The following is an 18173-nucleotide window of genomic DNA, read 5'->3' on the forward strand; positions in this document are numbered from 1 at the left end:
AAAAAATAATCTGATAATATTTTAAGTCAAAAATATGAGCTAAAGAAAATTTTATTTTTATAATTTTATTTTTATTTACATAAAATGTGATACGCAAAATATGTATGTTCCTTACAGAGTTTCTCTAAATTTTGATTCATACGACTTATAAGTGGAGCATAATATTTACCTTGACATTTTTACTAGGCAAAGATCGATTCCTAATTGATCCATACAATCTATGAATAAAAAGAAATACAGAAAATCTGATACATTCTATATATTTAATTCTAATTGAATTTCCTGGATAGCTAAAGGTTAAAGGATGTTAACTGCGATTATAAATAGTTCTCATTAATTATTGTGACTAAATGCTATTATTATAAAATGTTGAATATGTGCATGATAATATAGGAACGACAAGCACAATTGTTCGAGAAATAATTAGTTTTGCCTTCAGTTTTACTGGAAAATTTTCCCTCATTTTAATTTAATAAATGTAATAATTATTTAATAATAAATTAATTTTAGGTAACGCTAAAAGAATTATCTTCTGGATTTCACAATGAATGTCATCGTTTAAAAGCGTCACCTCTTCTGGAACTATCGGATACAATTGCATTACGCATATGGCACGTGCGTATAATTGCGCCTTAGGTGAATTAAGCGAGTTGCTTCCGCTGAAACTCGCTTTTGGAGTTTACGTCAAATCCGGCTTTCTTGTAGCATAGGATGTGACAAGTTTTATTTTCTCATTAATCACGATCGAGCCCAGACTCTGTAAATTAACGACGACGGATAAACGATCTGATCCAAGCACGTAATAAAGACAAGGGTCAAAGCGTCAATAAAAGTTGTGGAGACAATGTGCGTCTGTGATATTATGTGGTCGGGTTTTTCATCTTTTTCTTAAGAATAAACGCTCGCAAATTTTATTTGCAGTGAATGCTTTACAAAGAATGTTGTATGACCGCGAGATTGCATTTATCAGCAGAAATGGGAGTAACAGGACAACAACGAAGAATTAATTAATTAGGAGCGAGAGAAATGTAATGTAATGCAGTTCCACTGATAGTTGTAAGCTAACATAGAAGATTGTCCCAACAAAAGTTCATCATAATTAGAATTAGAATAGAGATTATAATAAAGTTTCGATTTAAAATGCAATGAATGTTTCCTCAAAAAATTGTAGTTTCTTTTTTAATTGCAGAAACGTAAACTCTTAAATTTTTGCTAATTTCTTTGAAATCCGGCTATCTGTTACAAAACATATATTTACATTAAATTAAATTAAATTACTTTTGTTTCTAAGGTAGTCTTTGCTTTCTCATATCTTCATTCTTATGCGAAGAAAAATATGTTGCAGCTACCTATTTCATTATGAATAAAAAGAGCCACGGAATCAAATGAGTAAAAAATGTTTTATGCAGGAGTAAAAGTTTTACTCTGATGTCTGAAATTCATTTTTTATTCTGTATATTTTCAAGTGTAATTTAAAAAAATTAAACAAAAATGAAGCACGCTGTCTAAAAGCAAGAGCTTTTGATTGTATGGAACGAGTCCGAAAATTCGAAGCTTCGATAGATCGAGTCCGTCGTTAACATATTAAAGTACTGATAAAAGGCTGCGTCAATATCACTTGGTTCGTGCGTGCACACTATTAATTTCCTTCGTTACTAAAACCTGTCTGGAATAACAAACACGCAACTCCAAAGTAATATTTTTGAATATACTTCCGGCACAATGGCTACACTGAAGCTCTGTTTTATTCGCTCCTCTAACATTTTTATTTACTTTGCTTAATACTTTTCAACTTTCAGACATCTCGTTATCGCGATTGGAAATAGAAGGAGAGACATTACAATTTTTTTCTTGTAAAGTGTTGATTACACGTTCTATGTTACTTGACATTTTCTGATACTCTATTTTGTCGTGTAATGGATGTATAAATAAGAACAAGGTTATCTTGAATATAATCATCATGGGAGTAAAAAAACCGGCAAGTGTAGAGCGACTCCTTCGTCGCTTCCTATTTTTTCCGAATCTTTATTTCAAATAGTGATAAAGTGCATGTTTTATGTCGGTAGTAGACGCTCGTTAGAATTTGACCTAGCTCTTGCATATTTTAGACGAGATTTGCATCGTGCTGCATTTCAAAATAAAAAAACGAAACCTAAAGAGGTATGTATACACCACGCTACCGTGACGAAGGGTGTTGAAATATATATCGTCACATGTAAACTACGGATTAATCGACATTTCCCGCAGTTTCGTTTGCGCCAGTACGCGATTTTATTTCGTCGATCCACGTTACGGTGCGGGTATGTTTGCTCCACGTTTTTTTTTGTGAATTTATTCCATCGTGTTATCCTTTAAAATTTTCAATTTTTACTTCCGCCGAAAATCATGCGGGATGTGAAATATTTTTCAGTGATATTTGAACACCAAAGGATATGTTAAAATTTTCGGTAATTGATAAACTATGCTAAATTTTATTTATAATAAAAAGATAGTGCAAAGTATATATAGGATTTATTTTGATTCCTTAAACGTATCGGAAAAAAAGAGAAAAGTTTAAAATCTAATATACTTTACACAAGACTTGTATGTAAAGTATATTAGGTAATAGCGTAAGTCGAGAGTGAAAAGAATATAATGCGTTGGTTCAAGCGAAATACCATCCAATGTAATCTTATATCACATGCCACAGTTGCGACACAAATAATTTCGCTTGTCATCTAGATATTTTGCACGAAATATATTGCGGTCTGTGAAAACTTGTAACAAGATTACCGCAATGTAGCTACTTAATATTTTAAATTCATCAGCGTCTTTTAAATTTCTCTCAACAGTATGTAAATATTAATAACATTCATTAAAAATTCGTAATAGAATACGTTCGAAACAGTGTTTATAAATTTATCAAATATATATAATATTATAAATTTTATAAATTTATTTTGTTAAAAACATCTGGTGAAACTGGTTATGTCTTTAATTTTATATATCTTTTTTGCGTTATCTCAATTGAAAAATAAAGTTAAAAGAAATAAAAAATTGGACTATAAGATTATGTCATAGTTAAAATATATTTGTAAATGAAAATAATTCATTTGAAAAAACATTTCTGTAATTATATTTACTGAAATAGTAATATTTCACAAATTTAAGAAGCAAGCATTTTTCATTGCATACTTATTTGATGTGATATCATATTATATTTATAAAATATCATTATATCATATTACATTTCGAATTGTGTACATATTGTTTCAATTAAAATTACATAAAATACGATTTTTAATACATATGAATTTAATTTAAAACAAATATCTTGTGTGGTAGAAGCCATTACAATTTTAACTCAACAAAATTCAATTACGAGTTCCGTTTCTATTCAAGATATACATCGTCATTGTTAAAACGTAATAATAATCACATTATATATAACTTTCTAACAACCCAAGTTAAACAATGAGATTCAAGTCGACGTATCTATGCTTTATATGCAGGGAAGAGAGTTGCCAAGTACACAGCATTCTCTGACTTTCTACTATTACTTCTGAATTGATATAAATGAGTCTGAAGAGGTGATTCTTTAAGCAATTTTGAATAATTTTGAATAAAATTATTACATATGCATACATGAATATTTACATCAACTATTCAGCGTAGATCCTCAAGAACATTATTCTATATCTACTTTTGTTAATTAATTATTTTATAAATTAATTATCTAATTTCATATTATAAATATTTTATTTTATAAAAAATTTATTTTGGAGTAATGATATTAAATTTTTTTTTAATTTTTAAATCACTCCTTCATTTTTATTTCTTTTTTACTATCACTATAAGATCACACTTAAGATCACGTTCTTGCCAAGTCTAGAACTAAGAGTTACTAAATATGATATTTTTAACAATTCCATTAATTCTGCAGTCACGGAATAGAGCATGCATGTATGAGCCTTCATTGACAGGATGTGCGTGCGTGCATGCGTGCAATTAGTACATATCACAGCGGTCACGAACGTCGCGCCGTCCTCCTTCTTGACGAGATCGGCGTGACGCCGTGCCGTGACGCCTACTTTCCTCTCGATATCAAAATTCCATGCCTGGCATGCGCTGGAATTCTTTACGGCCTCCGATGTGCCGTCGTGTGGTATGGTGTCACGAGAACGTCGACCACACCCCAGCTTAGCTCAACACGACCTCGCGGAAGAGTAGTTAAGTAAGGACACACAAGAATGAGAAGAGAAGGGGGAAGGGGAGAGTATCGGAAAACAGGCGGAGGTAGAAAAATAGTGTAAATGGAACAGGATGATGCGCAAGTTTCTCCTGAACAACCAGGAGATTTTAATGGTGATAATGAGAAAGAGGATATTACGCGACACGTGGTAGATGCTTGTAGAATAATAAATGCGAAAACGAGGAAAAAATATATGTGAATATAGAAAGAAATGTTTCAATTATTGCAAAAATGATTTATTTAAGATAAATATTTATGATTTCTTTAGTAAATATAAATATGAATAGAGTATAAATATGAATATTAGTATAAATATGAACTCCTCAAGAGAGTCCGGTTATGTAATATAGTCTTTTCACGAGACAAATATAGTGGCATTTGTTGTTTATTGCAAAGTATTGCAGAAGATGGACCATAAAATTTATGGAAGCCTATATATTCTGTAATATAGAGTCAAATATTGCTACCATATTTCTTGCGTGATTAGTCTCTTGAGAGTCTTTAGATATAAAGAGAGAATTTTTGACAGATACAGAGATTTATCTTGTGACAGACATTTTGAATATCTATTATAAGAGAAAATTCATTTTAAAATCCTTTTAATTATAATTAAAATAAATTTAAATAATTAAAAGTAATTTATTGCTTTTTTCTTATTTCGACATTTATCGCTACAGGCATTTACCTGTATATCGTATCATTATTCGTCCTTTAGAAACTATTCTATTTCTGCGCTTATTGTTTCAAGAACCGTCGCCGTTGTACGACAACAACCACTACCACGAGGAGTGCCTAAAATGTAACAGCTGCGGCCTGAATCTCACGGGACCCAATCAAAAGCGGGCGAGACGGTGAGTAAGATAGAATCGCATTCTCGGTGCGGTTTACGCTTCCGGCGAACTTGTAAAACGATATTATCCTTAATCAGTATTGTCGTAAGCATTATTATGTGCTGTACCACATTAATGTGAAGCACGCCTCTTGTCCTTTTATTTTCATACTCGTTTTACGACATTTCCATTTCATCGAGGCTCTTAACGTGACTGTAACGATTTCATTTGGTAATCCAATACCGTTTTCGAAACTATCTAGGAAGAATGTGTCTCTCAAAAATCTTGAGATACACTCTTTTTTTGGATTTTCAAAAGGTTTCAATTTTGCATTGTTTATAATGTTGTTTGACTTTGCATGTAACCTCCATGATTTTATATTTCACAATATGCAGAAAGGTAATGCATGCTCCGGAAATTGCCAAAAAAATGCTTAGTCACAAATTACAATTTTCATCATTTGGGTTATCATTTATTATTTGGTTCGTTCATTTATTATTTTTTATTACCCCCGGCCTGATTTCACGCAATCTGCATTCAGCCACGTACAAAATGGACGTTCGGTGAATAAACGCTTTACATTTTGTATTTAAAAGTATTATTATACAGGATAACGGTAAATTATACAGTCAAACGAGCAGTTTTATTGTTGACTACGGTATAATATTGGCAATGCGAAATGTTGCGCGCGAAAATAATTTTTGTTTACAATTTAACACCGTCAGAGAGGAACATAAATAACTATACGATATTCAACAGAATTATATCCATGTTATTTGCTTTATGCTATCACTCTCTCGACTTCTTTTACATATTTTAAAAATTAAGCCGACGCTCTCTCTCTCTCTCTCTCTCTCTCTCTCTCTCTCTCTTATGGAATAAGATCCTTGACGGACGATCCCATGATGCTGAATTCTCAAGATATTTCTGCCTGGAAACTGAGTAGCGAATATTCGAGATATACATGACGAAATAGAACACGAAATGCTATTTGATCTGTATCTCACAGACGCACAAAGTAACACAATTGATAAATAAATATAACTATTTGATCTATTTTTCTTTTTTTTTTTTTGGAATAAGAAGCATGATTCTATTATTAACAATTTGTACGTCATCTTATCATATAAATGTAATACAACATATATTTTTTCCATCGTTTATAAAACGCATTTCTTCCATCTTTTAAAATGTATTATATAACTCTGTAATCAATTTGCGTAGATGAAATAAAATATGAGAACTGTAACACGTGGATATCCTTTATATAGCGCGAGAAACTCAATCGGTCGAGGAGCCAGTCGCGAAGCTCCGCTTTTGTAATGTATTGCCATACAAACAGAGATTCCGTTCACGATTTAACACTTTGTTCGCAGAGGCGAGAAAGACATCAATAGATCGCGACAGTAGGAAAGCGCTTTTTTCGCCATGCATCACGTCGTCCAACTTTTACTATACTCTCCCGACGAACGTAGAAATTCCGCGTCCGATTAACATGATGGACAAAACGCGAAATCAAGCGTTCGTCCCAGTGAATTCGATCTCCAATTAATTTGATCGGACGATTGAAGTCCAACGAAATTGCGATATACTCTTCATGAAAAATCATCCTAGTTTTATCAAGAGTCACGCGAAAGCTGTTGCACCGGTTGGAATACCGTCTCCGCGCGAATATCGCGCTTTTGCACCCTCGTACATTTGATCGAATTTACATGGCCGATGAGATTCGATCCCGAAAAGAATGCTCAGCCATCTATTGCGTTTCCCATTCGAGAACATTTACGTCACATATGTGGGGATCATTGCGAGGCTCAGTCGATCGGAAAGCCATCCCGTCGCGCCGTTCGATCGCGAGTCACGTGGAGTTGAATTGACGATTTTAACGTAGTCTCCCGTGGATAAAAGGACGAATAATATATCTTCTATATCGGGTCGCCGATTCAGAAGCCCATTTGCGATTCAACGAACGTTACGACGAGCGTTATCGTCGAGCTGCCACGTTGAAAAACGCCACGTCACAGTGCGTCATAATGTCATCCCTCGACAAGCTTTCTTCCCTCCGCGGAGAGCGAGGGATTATCGAAAAATATTTTTATTATTCTATCGCGCGGACCGAAGGCAGACTGTGAAAATAACGCGCGGAATCCTGTCAGATGCAGGCCGAATTGGAATGGACGTTTTAATGTAACGTTATGCGATTACCATTGCCGTTTTACAACCTTTACGCAAGTCGCTAATACATCACTTTAATGCATTATGAGGTTATCGCCTATCGTACAGGTAATATAAATAGAAATGTCATATGAAGCTTAAGAAATCATATTTTTTTTATGATTTACGTCCGTGACAGTCGATCACTCTTATATGTATATGGAACACAACTCGCAAAATATCAATGAAAATTGACAAATATTACAAATATAGTTGAGAATATAATGCTCTCCGAAATTTAATAAATTACGAAGAGATTAACGTGTTTTTGTATGGATCATCACAGTTTCTACTAAAACTCAGTATAGTTCATACTTTTAATTGATATTGCGTAAATCCATGTGATAAAAGCGCACGATAAAAGAGATAAGGGAGCGATGTGTTCCAATAACAGCCACCGTCGGGATGTAACAACGGATTCACGTTTATCAAGCGATCTGAACTCTCTCATGAAACTTCGTTTCTCTTGATTGTTTTCGTGATGATAAGATTCATTTAAGTTCAAGTTTCATCACGTTGAAATGAAAAGCATCACTTGGAGATTTTTTCTATCTTTAATCAAATGCCTTCTAACTAGAATCAGATCCGTCTTAATTACTTTTTTTATAATCAACTCATTGAGTTTTTATTTCAAATTGATTGTTGTTCATTTTTACGACAATTCATTTTTACGACAAATTTAATACCAAAAGATGTTACATAATAAGAGCAAATATCATTACTATTCATTGCCAGTAACTGTTCACTTTTATGTTGGAAATGATGCTCCATAAACACCTATTTATTATTCTTGGATGAAAAGCAATAAAATACTGCTCGTTTTCAACGAACAATTCTGAGAGTTGTTCTGTATTTCAGATTCAAGAATCAGATACTTTGCGATCTGCACTTTGCCGACGTGGCGCTGATGGAGTGCTCGGACTTCATGCAGCAGTTGCGCAGCTTCAAACCACAAAGTTTAGGCTGTGCAGTTGCGAGAAGAAAATCTTCGACCACCCTGATCTTTCCATTGCCACCTCAGGCGTGCTCTGGTAAGTGCTTTCATCATCGCTCATTCTTCCTCTCTCTTATCGTCGGGTTGCATTTTCGTGAACGAGCCCAGTGCCACCGACTTTTGGAAGAGTGCATATGTATGAGATGAAGCTACAGGTGGTTCCGCCTGTCTTGGATTACTCACGATTATATGAGCGACGTTACTTCGTCACGCCGGATTCGAATAGTAGAATGTAAATGTTCGGTAACGGAGTCACAAATGGGAATCACAAAATATTCATGAAAGAAGAAATAATAATTGTCGCGTTTCTTCAGTTCAATGTATTGAAATGGATGATCGTGTGTACTAAATAATTTCAAAGCGAATTAGATCGTAAGCGTTGATAATCTTCAAGTATTAATAAATATTAATAAATAAAAGCTATAAATAAATAAATAAAATTATAAATAAATAAATAATATTTAATTAGGCTATGAATAATAGACTATATTTAATTAGCTATATATAATTATTATATATATTAGCTATATAATATATAATATTAGCTATATAATATATTATATATTAGCTATATAAAAAAGGCCTAAATATAACCTAAATATAGCCTAAGTATAGCCTAATATAGCCTAATGTAGCCTAAATATAGCCTAATATAGTCTAATACAGCTTAATATAGCCTAAATATAGCCTATATTTGTAGCCTAATTATAGGCTAATTATTAAGTGCTATTTATTAGCATTCTAATAAATATTATATTTTTTTCTTCTCAAAAGTTATCTCCGGACCATACTTACGTGATACGAAAGTTTTCTCAAAAAATTAGAAGATATAAATTTCAAAGTTATTACAAGATCTTGCTCGATTATTGAATCGTAAAAAATATCTCTATATATAAGATAAATTTCATTTGAATTTCTCACTTGAATCGCAATTACAAATCGACTTTCAAGATTCGTCTATTGAACTGTTCCATGACTATCTTTCAAGATTAGTTTCAGCTGAATTTCTCAGCAGAAATATGACTATAAATACGGGCCTTAAACATATCAGTTACTATCCTGAAATGCAATTTTTTAATTATAAAGGCAAAGTATAATAACATCTATATAAAAATTATTATTAGCATAAAATCTTTCGATGAAAATGCCAATATTTATTTATCTTGTATTAAGGGCAACTCTGGCAAATACGCCGCACTAGAATTTATGCCACAGAAATCAGAAAAAAAAATAGAAAGAATGAGAGTAATATTGCAACTACTCTGTTAATATCTTTTATGTTATATACATATTATAATTTCATTGTGTTATAATTTCAGCTTCTTACTATTAATGCTTCTTACTATTCTTAATATTAATGAAATTATTGTGAGTTGAATCTCGATTTATCATTGTATAATAAGTAGCACGCCATCATATATTATAATCTATATAAAATGATTATTGTAGGGCGCGTAAAAAACTTATTGTTAGTAGTTTATTTCGTGAGAATAGTAAAGCATGTTGTACAACAAAATATAAATGTTTTGCTCTTGTATTCTTTGTTTAATTTGTTGTCTTATATGTCCCATCTGTTTGGGATATACGGCATTTTTAGCGGATGGGATTTATGTCCAAAGCAAAAGTGCGCAGATTGGATTCAGTATGCTAAATGTAATAAACGCATTACATGAAATATATCTCATGTAATGACCTAATATAGGAAGATTGTAATTATTATCTATTACTTCATATACATATTTATCATTTTTATTCCTTAATAAAACTTTGTAAACATATTTTATAGTTATTGTGTCATTTTACGTCTTATTTATAAGCATTATTTGTAAATTTTTTATGAACCGTACATACCCCTATGAGTAGCCGTATATCCCATTCCGATGGCAAAAGAGTTCGTATTAAAAAAATTCATTTTTTAATACGAAAAATAAGTATTTCGGATTTCTAATATTTTTTCATAGTAATAAACAGTATAAAGTTTTTGCTGATATAATTCGTTCACTTTAAAAATAGTACATAATAATACTTAATAAATTAAGTTTTTGTTAGATGCAGCGTATATACCGAAGTTGCCCTATATTAATATCTTGTATATTAATATCTTGCATTATATATATATATATATATATATATATATATATATATAAATTAATATTTATATATATATATATAAATTAATATTTACTTAAAACACTTAAGGCGTTATCCATTCCTTTGATATCGATCCTTTTGTTTCGCGAATTGAGGAAATTCTCCAAAGGTAGGGAACCAGCGGCGTGTCCAAATTCGGGTTTCTAGTGAGAAACGGATGGCTATTATATGCGAACAAAGAGCCCGGCAATTAGGTCGATTTGCAGCAGTGGAGCTACGATGAAGAGGAGGGCACCGCGGGCGGCTCACTCTAAGTTCGAATACCAAGCCCTGTTTGCAAACAGCTTGGTGTTCTACCTTACAGTGAATCGACTGCGGTATCGTCGACAGCCGCACGTCAGAAGAAGGAACAGAGGAAGACAGAAAGGAGGAAGATTGATAAAACGAGGCAACAGAGCACGCAGGGGCAGAGAGGAAACATATTACCGGAGATACGTACTTAAGTGGACGTGAGTCCGGCGTCATGGAAGGAAAATCTCTTCAAGATTCTCCGCATCTCTCTCTCTCTAGGTTCCACCTTACGGTCGATTCATTCTCGAGGCGCTATTTTATCGGATCAGATTCCTCTTTTAATGATTTTCAGACAGAGTGCTTGTCTTTGGATACTATTTATTCTATCTGTTTTTCTCGTTCTTTATATCTCTCTCTTTTCTTTGTTTCACTAATTTTAAACAAACTCCTTTTCGTCTCGAGAATGATTCGACCAATCCTTTTCGTATCTGTGAAGAACACCATCGGCGTCATCGCCCACCAATTTACTCCGCCGAGAAGAGAGCTAGTCAAACGGGTTTAATTAACGTTAATCTCGCTTTGAGCGAAATTGCCCAATCGACGTCCGCGCGCTTCATGATGAAAACGTTGAGGATTATTGCATTTACGTACAACGTGTACAATGACAATGTAATAACTTTTACTACGATATTACTCTATGATTACATTCTTTAATGATTTCTCGCTTAATCTATAAAACTTCCAAAGGTACAATCGAAATAGCTCACAGAATTCCGGCAGGTACGGCTTATCATATAAAGTTGTTGTACTCATTTTAACAATTTATTCCTATTTTTTTCTAGATTTTCTAGATTTACTCATCACTGCTCATTTTAAAAAATAACATTCATAATAAGTAAATTAGAATTCGATACAAGTTGAAAATAAATTTCCCCGTATAGACGAATTCTGTCAAGAGTTCCCGCACAACCTGATACCAACACCCGGCTACTGGATCGAATGCTCGCGACAACAGATCACGTCGGACACAATCTGGGACGAAAGTGAGAGCGAACATGAGGCTACCGATCCTGAACAAGCGGAAGGACAGAGTACGGAGGATCGTTCGTCGATATTGAGACGGCAGGATAAGACTTCTTGTTTATTCGAAGCGGAAAATGAAGGTGATACGGATGATCCGCCTCGAAAGAAGACTACCATCGAGGAGCAATGGGAAAAGAATCAGGGTTTCGAGCTCACCTCCGTCGAACAAGAGACCTATGAGAAATATTTCTATGGCTCGGAACATTGGAATTATTTTACAAACGATGAAGATCTGGGACCGGTGATACTCAGCATTAAACAAGAGACGCTTAATAATCGTGACCAATTCAGGATTTTAGTCAGAGCCATCAGTTACACGGTTCATGGCCTTATCCCTGCCAGTTGCGTCTTTGCTGACCGGTAATTCCTAAATTACATTTTACTCTCATGTTACTTATGTCGTATTTAAAAATTTTTCTAAAAAATTAATTTATTCATTAATAAGAGTAAACAAATTATTATATCAAGTAATAATTTATCTAGTTTTAAATAAATATTTTAGATTCCTAAAATAATAAAAGTTGTGCGGTTTACGAGTTATCTCTGTGTTTTGATACATCATTAAACACCAACGTTTCGCGAATCTTGCATTTAATGATGTATCAAGACACGGAGATAGCCCATAAACCGCGCACCTCTACAAAGAAAATACTCATGAAAGCCTCCAGAGTATAATAAAAATTGTAGTAAAATTATATATGTAAAATTGAAATTTTGAACTAAAATTGTACTAAAAATTTATTCTAGCAGTTAAACAAATTGAAATTGTTAATTAAATGCATGTTACAAACCAATCAATATCTCTTCAAAGATACATGAAACATGATAGATTTTTTTTGGCAGATATAATCGAGAAGAAGTGGTACGAAGTCTCGGTAAGGAGGTGAACATCAATCCACCGTTAACCCTGGGCCAATTACCAGATACGCCCGAAGAACTTCTGAAGCTCGATCAAGTTTTTATCAAGTCCGAGCTGAAAGTGGGGATGATTTATGTTCAGGAAGGGCAATATAACGAGGAAGAGATACTCGATAACAATGATAATTCGCTGCTCTTCGAGGAATTCCTGCAGATTCTCGGGGACAAGATTAGGTTGAAGGGATTCGACAAGTACAAAGGTGGTCTCGACACCGTACACGATTTGACGGGCCTATATTCTGTCTACACCAACTGGAGGGGCATCGAGATAATGTTTCACGTGTCCACCTTATTGCCTTACGAGAAACACGATCCTCAAAAAGTAAGTTATTTATTGCACTGTTATTTCAGTTGTACTTTCCTTGAATTTTCTCGTTAACGCGACAAATAAATTTTAGTGATAAAAATGCCAAGAATTTAATTAAAAATCTTTACTCTTTGTTCGTGTAGCTTCAAAGAAAAAGACACATTGGCAATGATATAGTGTGTGTCGTATTTTTGGAAGCCGATAACACGAGTTTCAGTCCAGCTTGCATCAAATCGCACTTTTTGCACACATTTATCTTGGTGCGAGTGAGTCCACGGATAAAGCGAAAAATCACGAGATATGAGGTATCCGTAGTTACAAGGGATGAAGTTGGGGCCTACAAACCGTATCTATGGGAGCAAAGTGTCTTTGAAAAAGGTATTATTACATTTTCATATAAAACTGACGTGACGATAAAAGAAATTATTTTTATTTGAAAAAAAAAAGAATTTATATATAAAACGTTATTGCATCACAAGGAAAGTTTATGTTTTTTTCCTATCATATCGCAAATATTTACAACGTTTAATCGTTGGCATTATGTATGCATTAAATGACAATATAAATATATATTCGCAATAGATATTGATAAATATGTAATTTGCATAATAATATAATCTTCATTATAAATCTACATATACATGGTTTGCGACAAAGTTTAGCAAATTTGATATTACTTGATAATTTCTGCTTTGACATTGCACTGCAATTATCGAATTTTTAATCAAACAAAATAATGACAATATAAATGCAAGATTAAATTGCTCGCTATTTTAGCATTGTCTCAGTTTAAAATCTCCTCTATACGTTGAACTTATCTATCGAATTGGATTCTCGGGCGCAACAGGTCCAATGTTCCGAGAATGGATATTAACGAAAATTGTGAATGGCGAAAGGGCGAGTTATTCTGCACCAAAATTCGCAAGGATGCAGGAACGCACGAGAAGTCAAATGTTGGAAGATATCGTAGCAAATCTCGCTAATCACGCGGAAACAGGCCAGATTCCGAAACCATATAGGTAAGACACGATTATAATAAAATAATACATATTAAATATATAGTTCACGATTAAAATGGTTATTTACGAAAAAAAGAATTTGAAAATATGATATTTTGCATTAAACTAACAATATGATTATTGATTTTTAGACGAGGTTCTTGGCGACCGATTGGACACATGAGACCGTCTTCACCACTGTTGGATTCAGTACGAGATCAATTCGAAGATTATGATCAACTAGCAAAGGATTTCACCAGAGTGTTCCTCAATAATTCAGCAAATGTGACGTTAAATACTAGTCTTTTTGACGTGTCTTTCCTCGTGCCGGGACATCAAAAACAAAAAGTCCGATTCATCGGTGTTAGGGCGATTCTAGCAGTAAGAAGCAGGTAATAAATATTTTCTTTTCTTCGAAGATTATGCACATAGCATTTGCTCGTTTCGTAATCAAACAAAATAAAATTTAACCAAATTAAATGAAATAGAATTTATATTTAAATATAAATATATTTGTAGGTATATAATAATGCTTGCAAAAATATGTATAAATTAATGTTTAAAAAATTCAAATTACTACTTGATTATATATTTTTAATATAAAAAAAATGGTTTTTTCAATAATTTATTGATTAGTCCTTTCAGTTAATTCATTAATTTCAAATATAACAAGTATTTTCTAATTAGCTCAGTGTTTCACAGATTGATAAGTATAAAAGAAATATAAGTCAAAAGAAATATAAATAAACAAGTAAATGCAGCTAATTAGACCGACTGATTAACAATGCAAAAGACATTTGCTAAGCGGAAGCATGAACATAAAAAATTCGATATGAAATAAATTCGATATGAAATGTGATGTGATATGAAAATTTATCGTATTTATACAGAGTGTTTCAAGAAATGTTATACGGAATTCAAGCGGGCTTCGGAAGCCCGCAAGTACCGGTTGCTGAGCTACTCGCAAGACCAGCACCAACATTGCTTAGCCCGCAGAAGCCGAAGAGCTCGAATTTCCTACAAGTTCCTGACATGGAAAGTCCTAGGTACGATCTTGATAATTATGAATGTTGTCGTTAGCTCGTTATTTATTTGTTAGTTTTATGAATCTATTTCGGAATCAAATATTGATATCAAAATTCGCTCATTAAAGTGGAATGCGTCATTACGAAAACTGGTAAGCTTTGAAAATCAAAATCGTTAAATAAATCAACGACAAACAATCGTTAAACAACTATGCAAAATATTATAAAAATCATTGGCGATTCGAGAATGTTTGGATCTTAGAATTTGCGTTGGATTTGGAGTGTCAATCAAAGAAATCAAGAATGTGGATTATGCGATATGTTACATGAGATAAAATTGGATTTCTCTAAGAGAATTTCTCTGAGAATAAATTGAAAATATGAACGGTGAGACTATAATGCCTGCGATTTTTAGTGTCGAATGTTTCTTTTATATTTATATCGTTATTTGATCGTAATATATGTATCTTTTTACACGGCACATCCATGTCTCCTATCCTCATGGCACCGCATGATTATCTCGTAATTTTTTATTATTTATTACGTACAATGCAAAAATTGCAAATTTAATCAAACCATGTATCGTGGACTTGTATTGGACTTTATGTAGCATGCTCTTTTTTGAGAGGCACAGTATTCTGTCGAATGATACGATTCACGTGGCAAATTTGCCTAGCTTTGATTATTAAAGAAAAACGATAATTATTGTTTAAAATTCTATGAATGAAGTCTGTCGTTTGCTCGTCAGTCTGTTATCTAAATTCTTTTTCTCTCATAATCTGTATCTCTTATAAAAAAAAAAAACGTTGTATAACATGTATATTCTTTTTTCCATTCGTTAGTATGTTGATATCAAGTATGCTTTCATCTACTTTTATTGTGGCATTATCGCCAATAATTTTACATCACTGCAGTTCACTATTATTTTTTATATTCTAAATTTCATGTAATAATCAACTGTATTGACTAAATTGGAAAGTTTCTATATCTGTTATGGATTCGATGAATATGCGCACAAATTGTTTCGATTCTTCGCACGTTACAAATTGTTAATTCCGAGAATAAGCTTTCGTCGTTGTCTCGTTTTCATTTCGTGATTTTATATTCCAATATTTGTCCTTTCCAATTATCAATCCTTCCTTTCACCTTGAACCCAGAATCATTCTTGTCTCTGCGTGAAATACCTAAATTCCATCTCCATACCTTGAGGTGCCGCTCCGCGGTTTCTGTGAGATACTGGTTCTGATGTGTTTAGGCCCAAAAGTGTCCCTTCATCGCCAATGGTGAAACGGGCCTTCTCACGACTGGGAACGATCACAGCAGGATGGGGAAGGAGTATTAGAAAGCATGGCAGCACTTTGCAGAGTGAGGATCGAAAGCGATGGGCCAGCTCGCAGGATTGTAGTAGTAGGTGTTTCAATCCTTACGAGGGAAAGGATCTAATTTATCTTATATCAGATACTTTTCAATTTTATCAAGTATAGTGCATAATTAAATTTATTGATAAATATACTGTAGAGAAATAATAAAATAGTAATCCTAATGTTTAATAATGGCAGTGAAAATATATTCGTGCAATAGCATTGCGTTTCTTTTAAAATGGAAAAACAGAATTTAAATATTTTTTAGATAAAGAAGCTAAAGACAAGGATAAAGCCCAGTCATTGGCAGTGCCCCGACTCAGTGTTTGCGCGGACGCGCAGAAAGTAGATAGAGCCAAACTAGCACAGACCGAGGTAAGTAAGACGTTAACGTAATACGTATCTTAATATTGAGAAAAAACGATAAAAGAGGATTCTTAGAAAGTTATCACGCGAAATTAAAATTTCCTGCCAAATCTATAATTTATTATATTTATATATACATATATAATATTTTGTAATATATCTTATAAGATTAAATATCTTCATTATTTTGTCCTAAAATGAGTTCTAATATTTAATATATTTATTTCACTTTTATAACCAATAATTATGATTTATATTGATTAATACTAAATTAGTAAATTATTTCTTTTATATCTTAAAAATATTGTAGATGGATTTGAAAAATCTCGAAGTCCACAATTGATTGTGGTTTTAATTCTTCTATAAAAGAAACAAATATTTTCAGTTTGACATCATCGAATTCGATCCAGAGACTTTCCGAATTTTGCTGGACTATCTGCATACTGGATCCTGTCCGCTGACGTGCAGCAACATACCTGGTCTGATATGCGCCGCGGAGCACTATGACTTGCCAGAACTTCTTCAGGCATGCTTTCATCATGCCAAACAATTTTTAAGGGTCGAGATTGTCTGCGTAATGTTATGCGCCCTCGAAAATTATTACTGGCGTTACACGTCCGCTTCAGAGTTAGTCAACATGATCCTTGCATTTATCGAGACACGGGCTGAATTGCTCTTTAATCATCCGGACTTTGTCACTCTGAGTGAATCGATGGTACAGATGATCATGTGTCGTGGCCTTGAATTGCCGGAGGTCAAGAAATTCGAAGCAATGCTGAACTGGGCAAAACACAGAATCAAAACTAAATCGACTAAGATCGATGCCAAGGTGGAGTTCAAGTGTATCATGGACAGGCTCAGCAGGGATCTCAAGTTACATAAGATAACACCCCAGGAACTAATTAGGGTAAATATAAAAAAAAATGTATTATATGATATTGAAAAATAAAAAAAGCATCTTAGTTTAAATATATAATCATTATATTAAATTATATATAATTTATTGTATTAAAAATTATACGATACGATTATCTGCTAGTGAAATAAATATTATAAATGATTTTTTCTTGTTCTTCTAAATAAAAAAAGGATTGCTTCTTATCTTTCCAGATCGTATTACCATCGAAAGTTATTAAGAACGAGAGAATCCTAGAAACTCTAATGTATCAAGCAAATTCAGGCATATACAGAAACATCGACAGCTGTTTGGAGGCATATCAGAAGAATCTACAGGATCAAGAAAGTTTTGATTGTGGACTATGAAAGTTAACCAACACGCGAAAGATGCCGCAAGAACGACGTGAAAAACACGTATCGATAAAGGAGTGATGAATTCTTCGATGTTGGAAAAATTATTCTCTTGTAACTCTTGTTACAGCGGCCATGTCGTGTTATCGGATATTATACGTGAATAATCGAGATCTTTTCGTTGCACTGACTTGTAATTAGGACATTCCGACTGCGACC

At 33.3% G+C, this 18173-nt stretch overlaps 1 protein-coding gene across 1 annotated transcript in view; it reads left to right on the plus strand.

Moving 5' to 3' along the window:
- The window catches only part of LOC105617466, a 37088-nt gene extending 19119 nt beyond the window's left edge, over window positions 1–17969 (plus strand). Inside the window, exons 10-21 of the mRNA XM_012199022.1 lie at window positions 4980–5082; window positions 8131–8303; window positions 11590–12091; window positions 12575–12971; window positions 13100–13334; window positions 13804–13975; window positions 14107–14346; window positions 14845–15000; window positions 16235–16386; window positions 16609–16715; window positions 17092–17613; window positions 17817–17969. Of these exons, the coding sequence (XP_012054412.1) occupies window positions 4980–5082; window positions 8131–8303; window positions 11590–12091; window positions 12575–12971; window positions 13100–13334; window positions 13804–13975; window positions 14107–14346; window positions 14845–15000; window positions 16235–16386; window positions 16609–16715; window positions 17092–17613; window positions 17817–17969 (2912 nt within the window). The remainder of the gene's footprint in view (window positions 1–4979; window positions 5083–8130; window positions 8304–11589; window positions 12092–12574; window positions 12972–13099; window positions 13335–13803; window positions 13976–14106; window positions 14347–14844; window positions 15001–16234; window positions 16387–16608; window positions 16716–17091; window positions 17614–17816) is intronic.
- The last annotated feature ends 204 nt before the right edge of the window (window positions 17970–18173 follow it).

The sequence above is a fragment of the Atta cephalotes genome (assembly GCF_000143395.1).
Source record: "Atta cephalotes unplaced genomic scaffold scaffold00013, whole genome shotgun sequence".
Taxonomy (NCBI): Eukaryota; Metazoa; Arthropoda; class Insecta; order Hymenoptera; family Formicidae; genus Atta; species Atta cephalotes.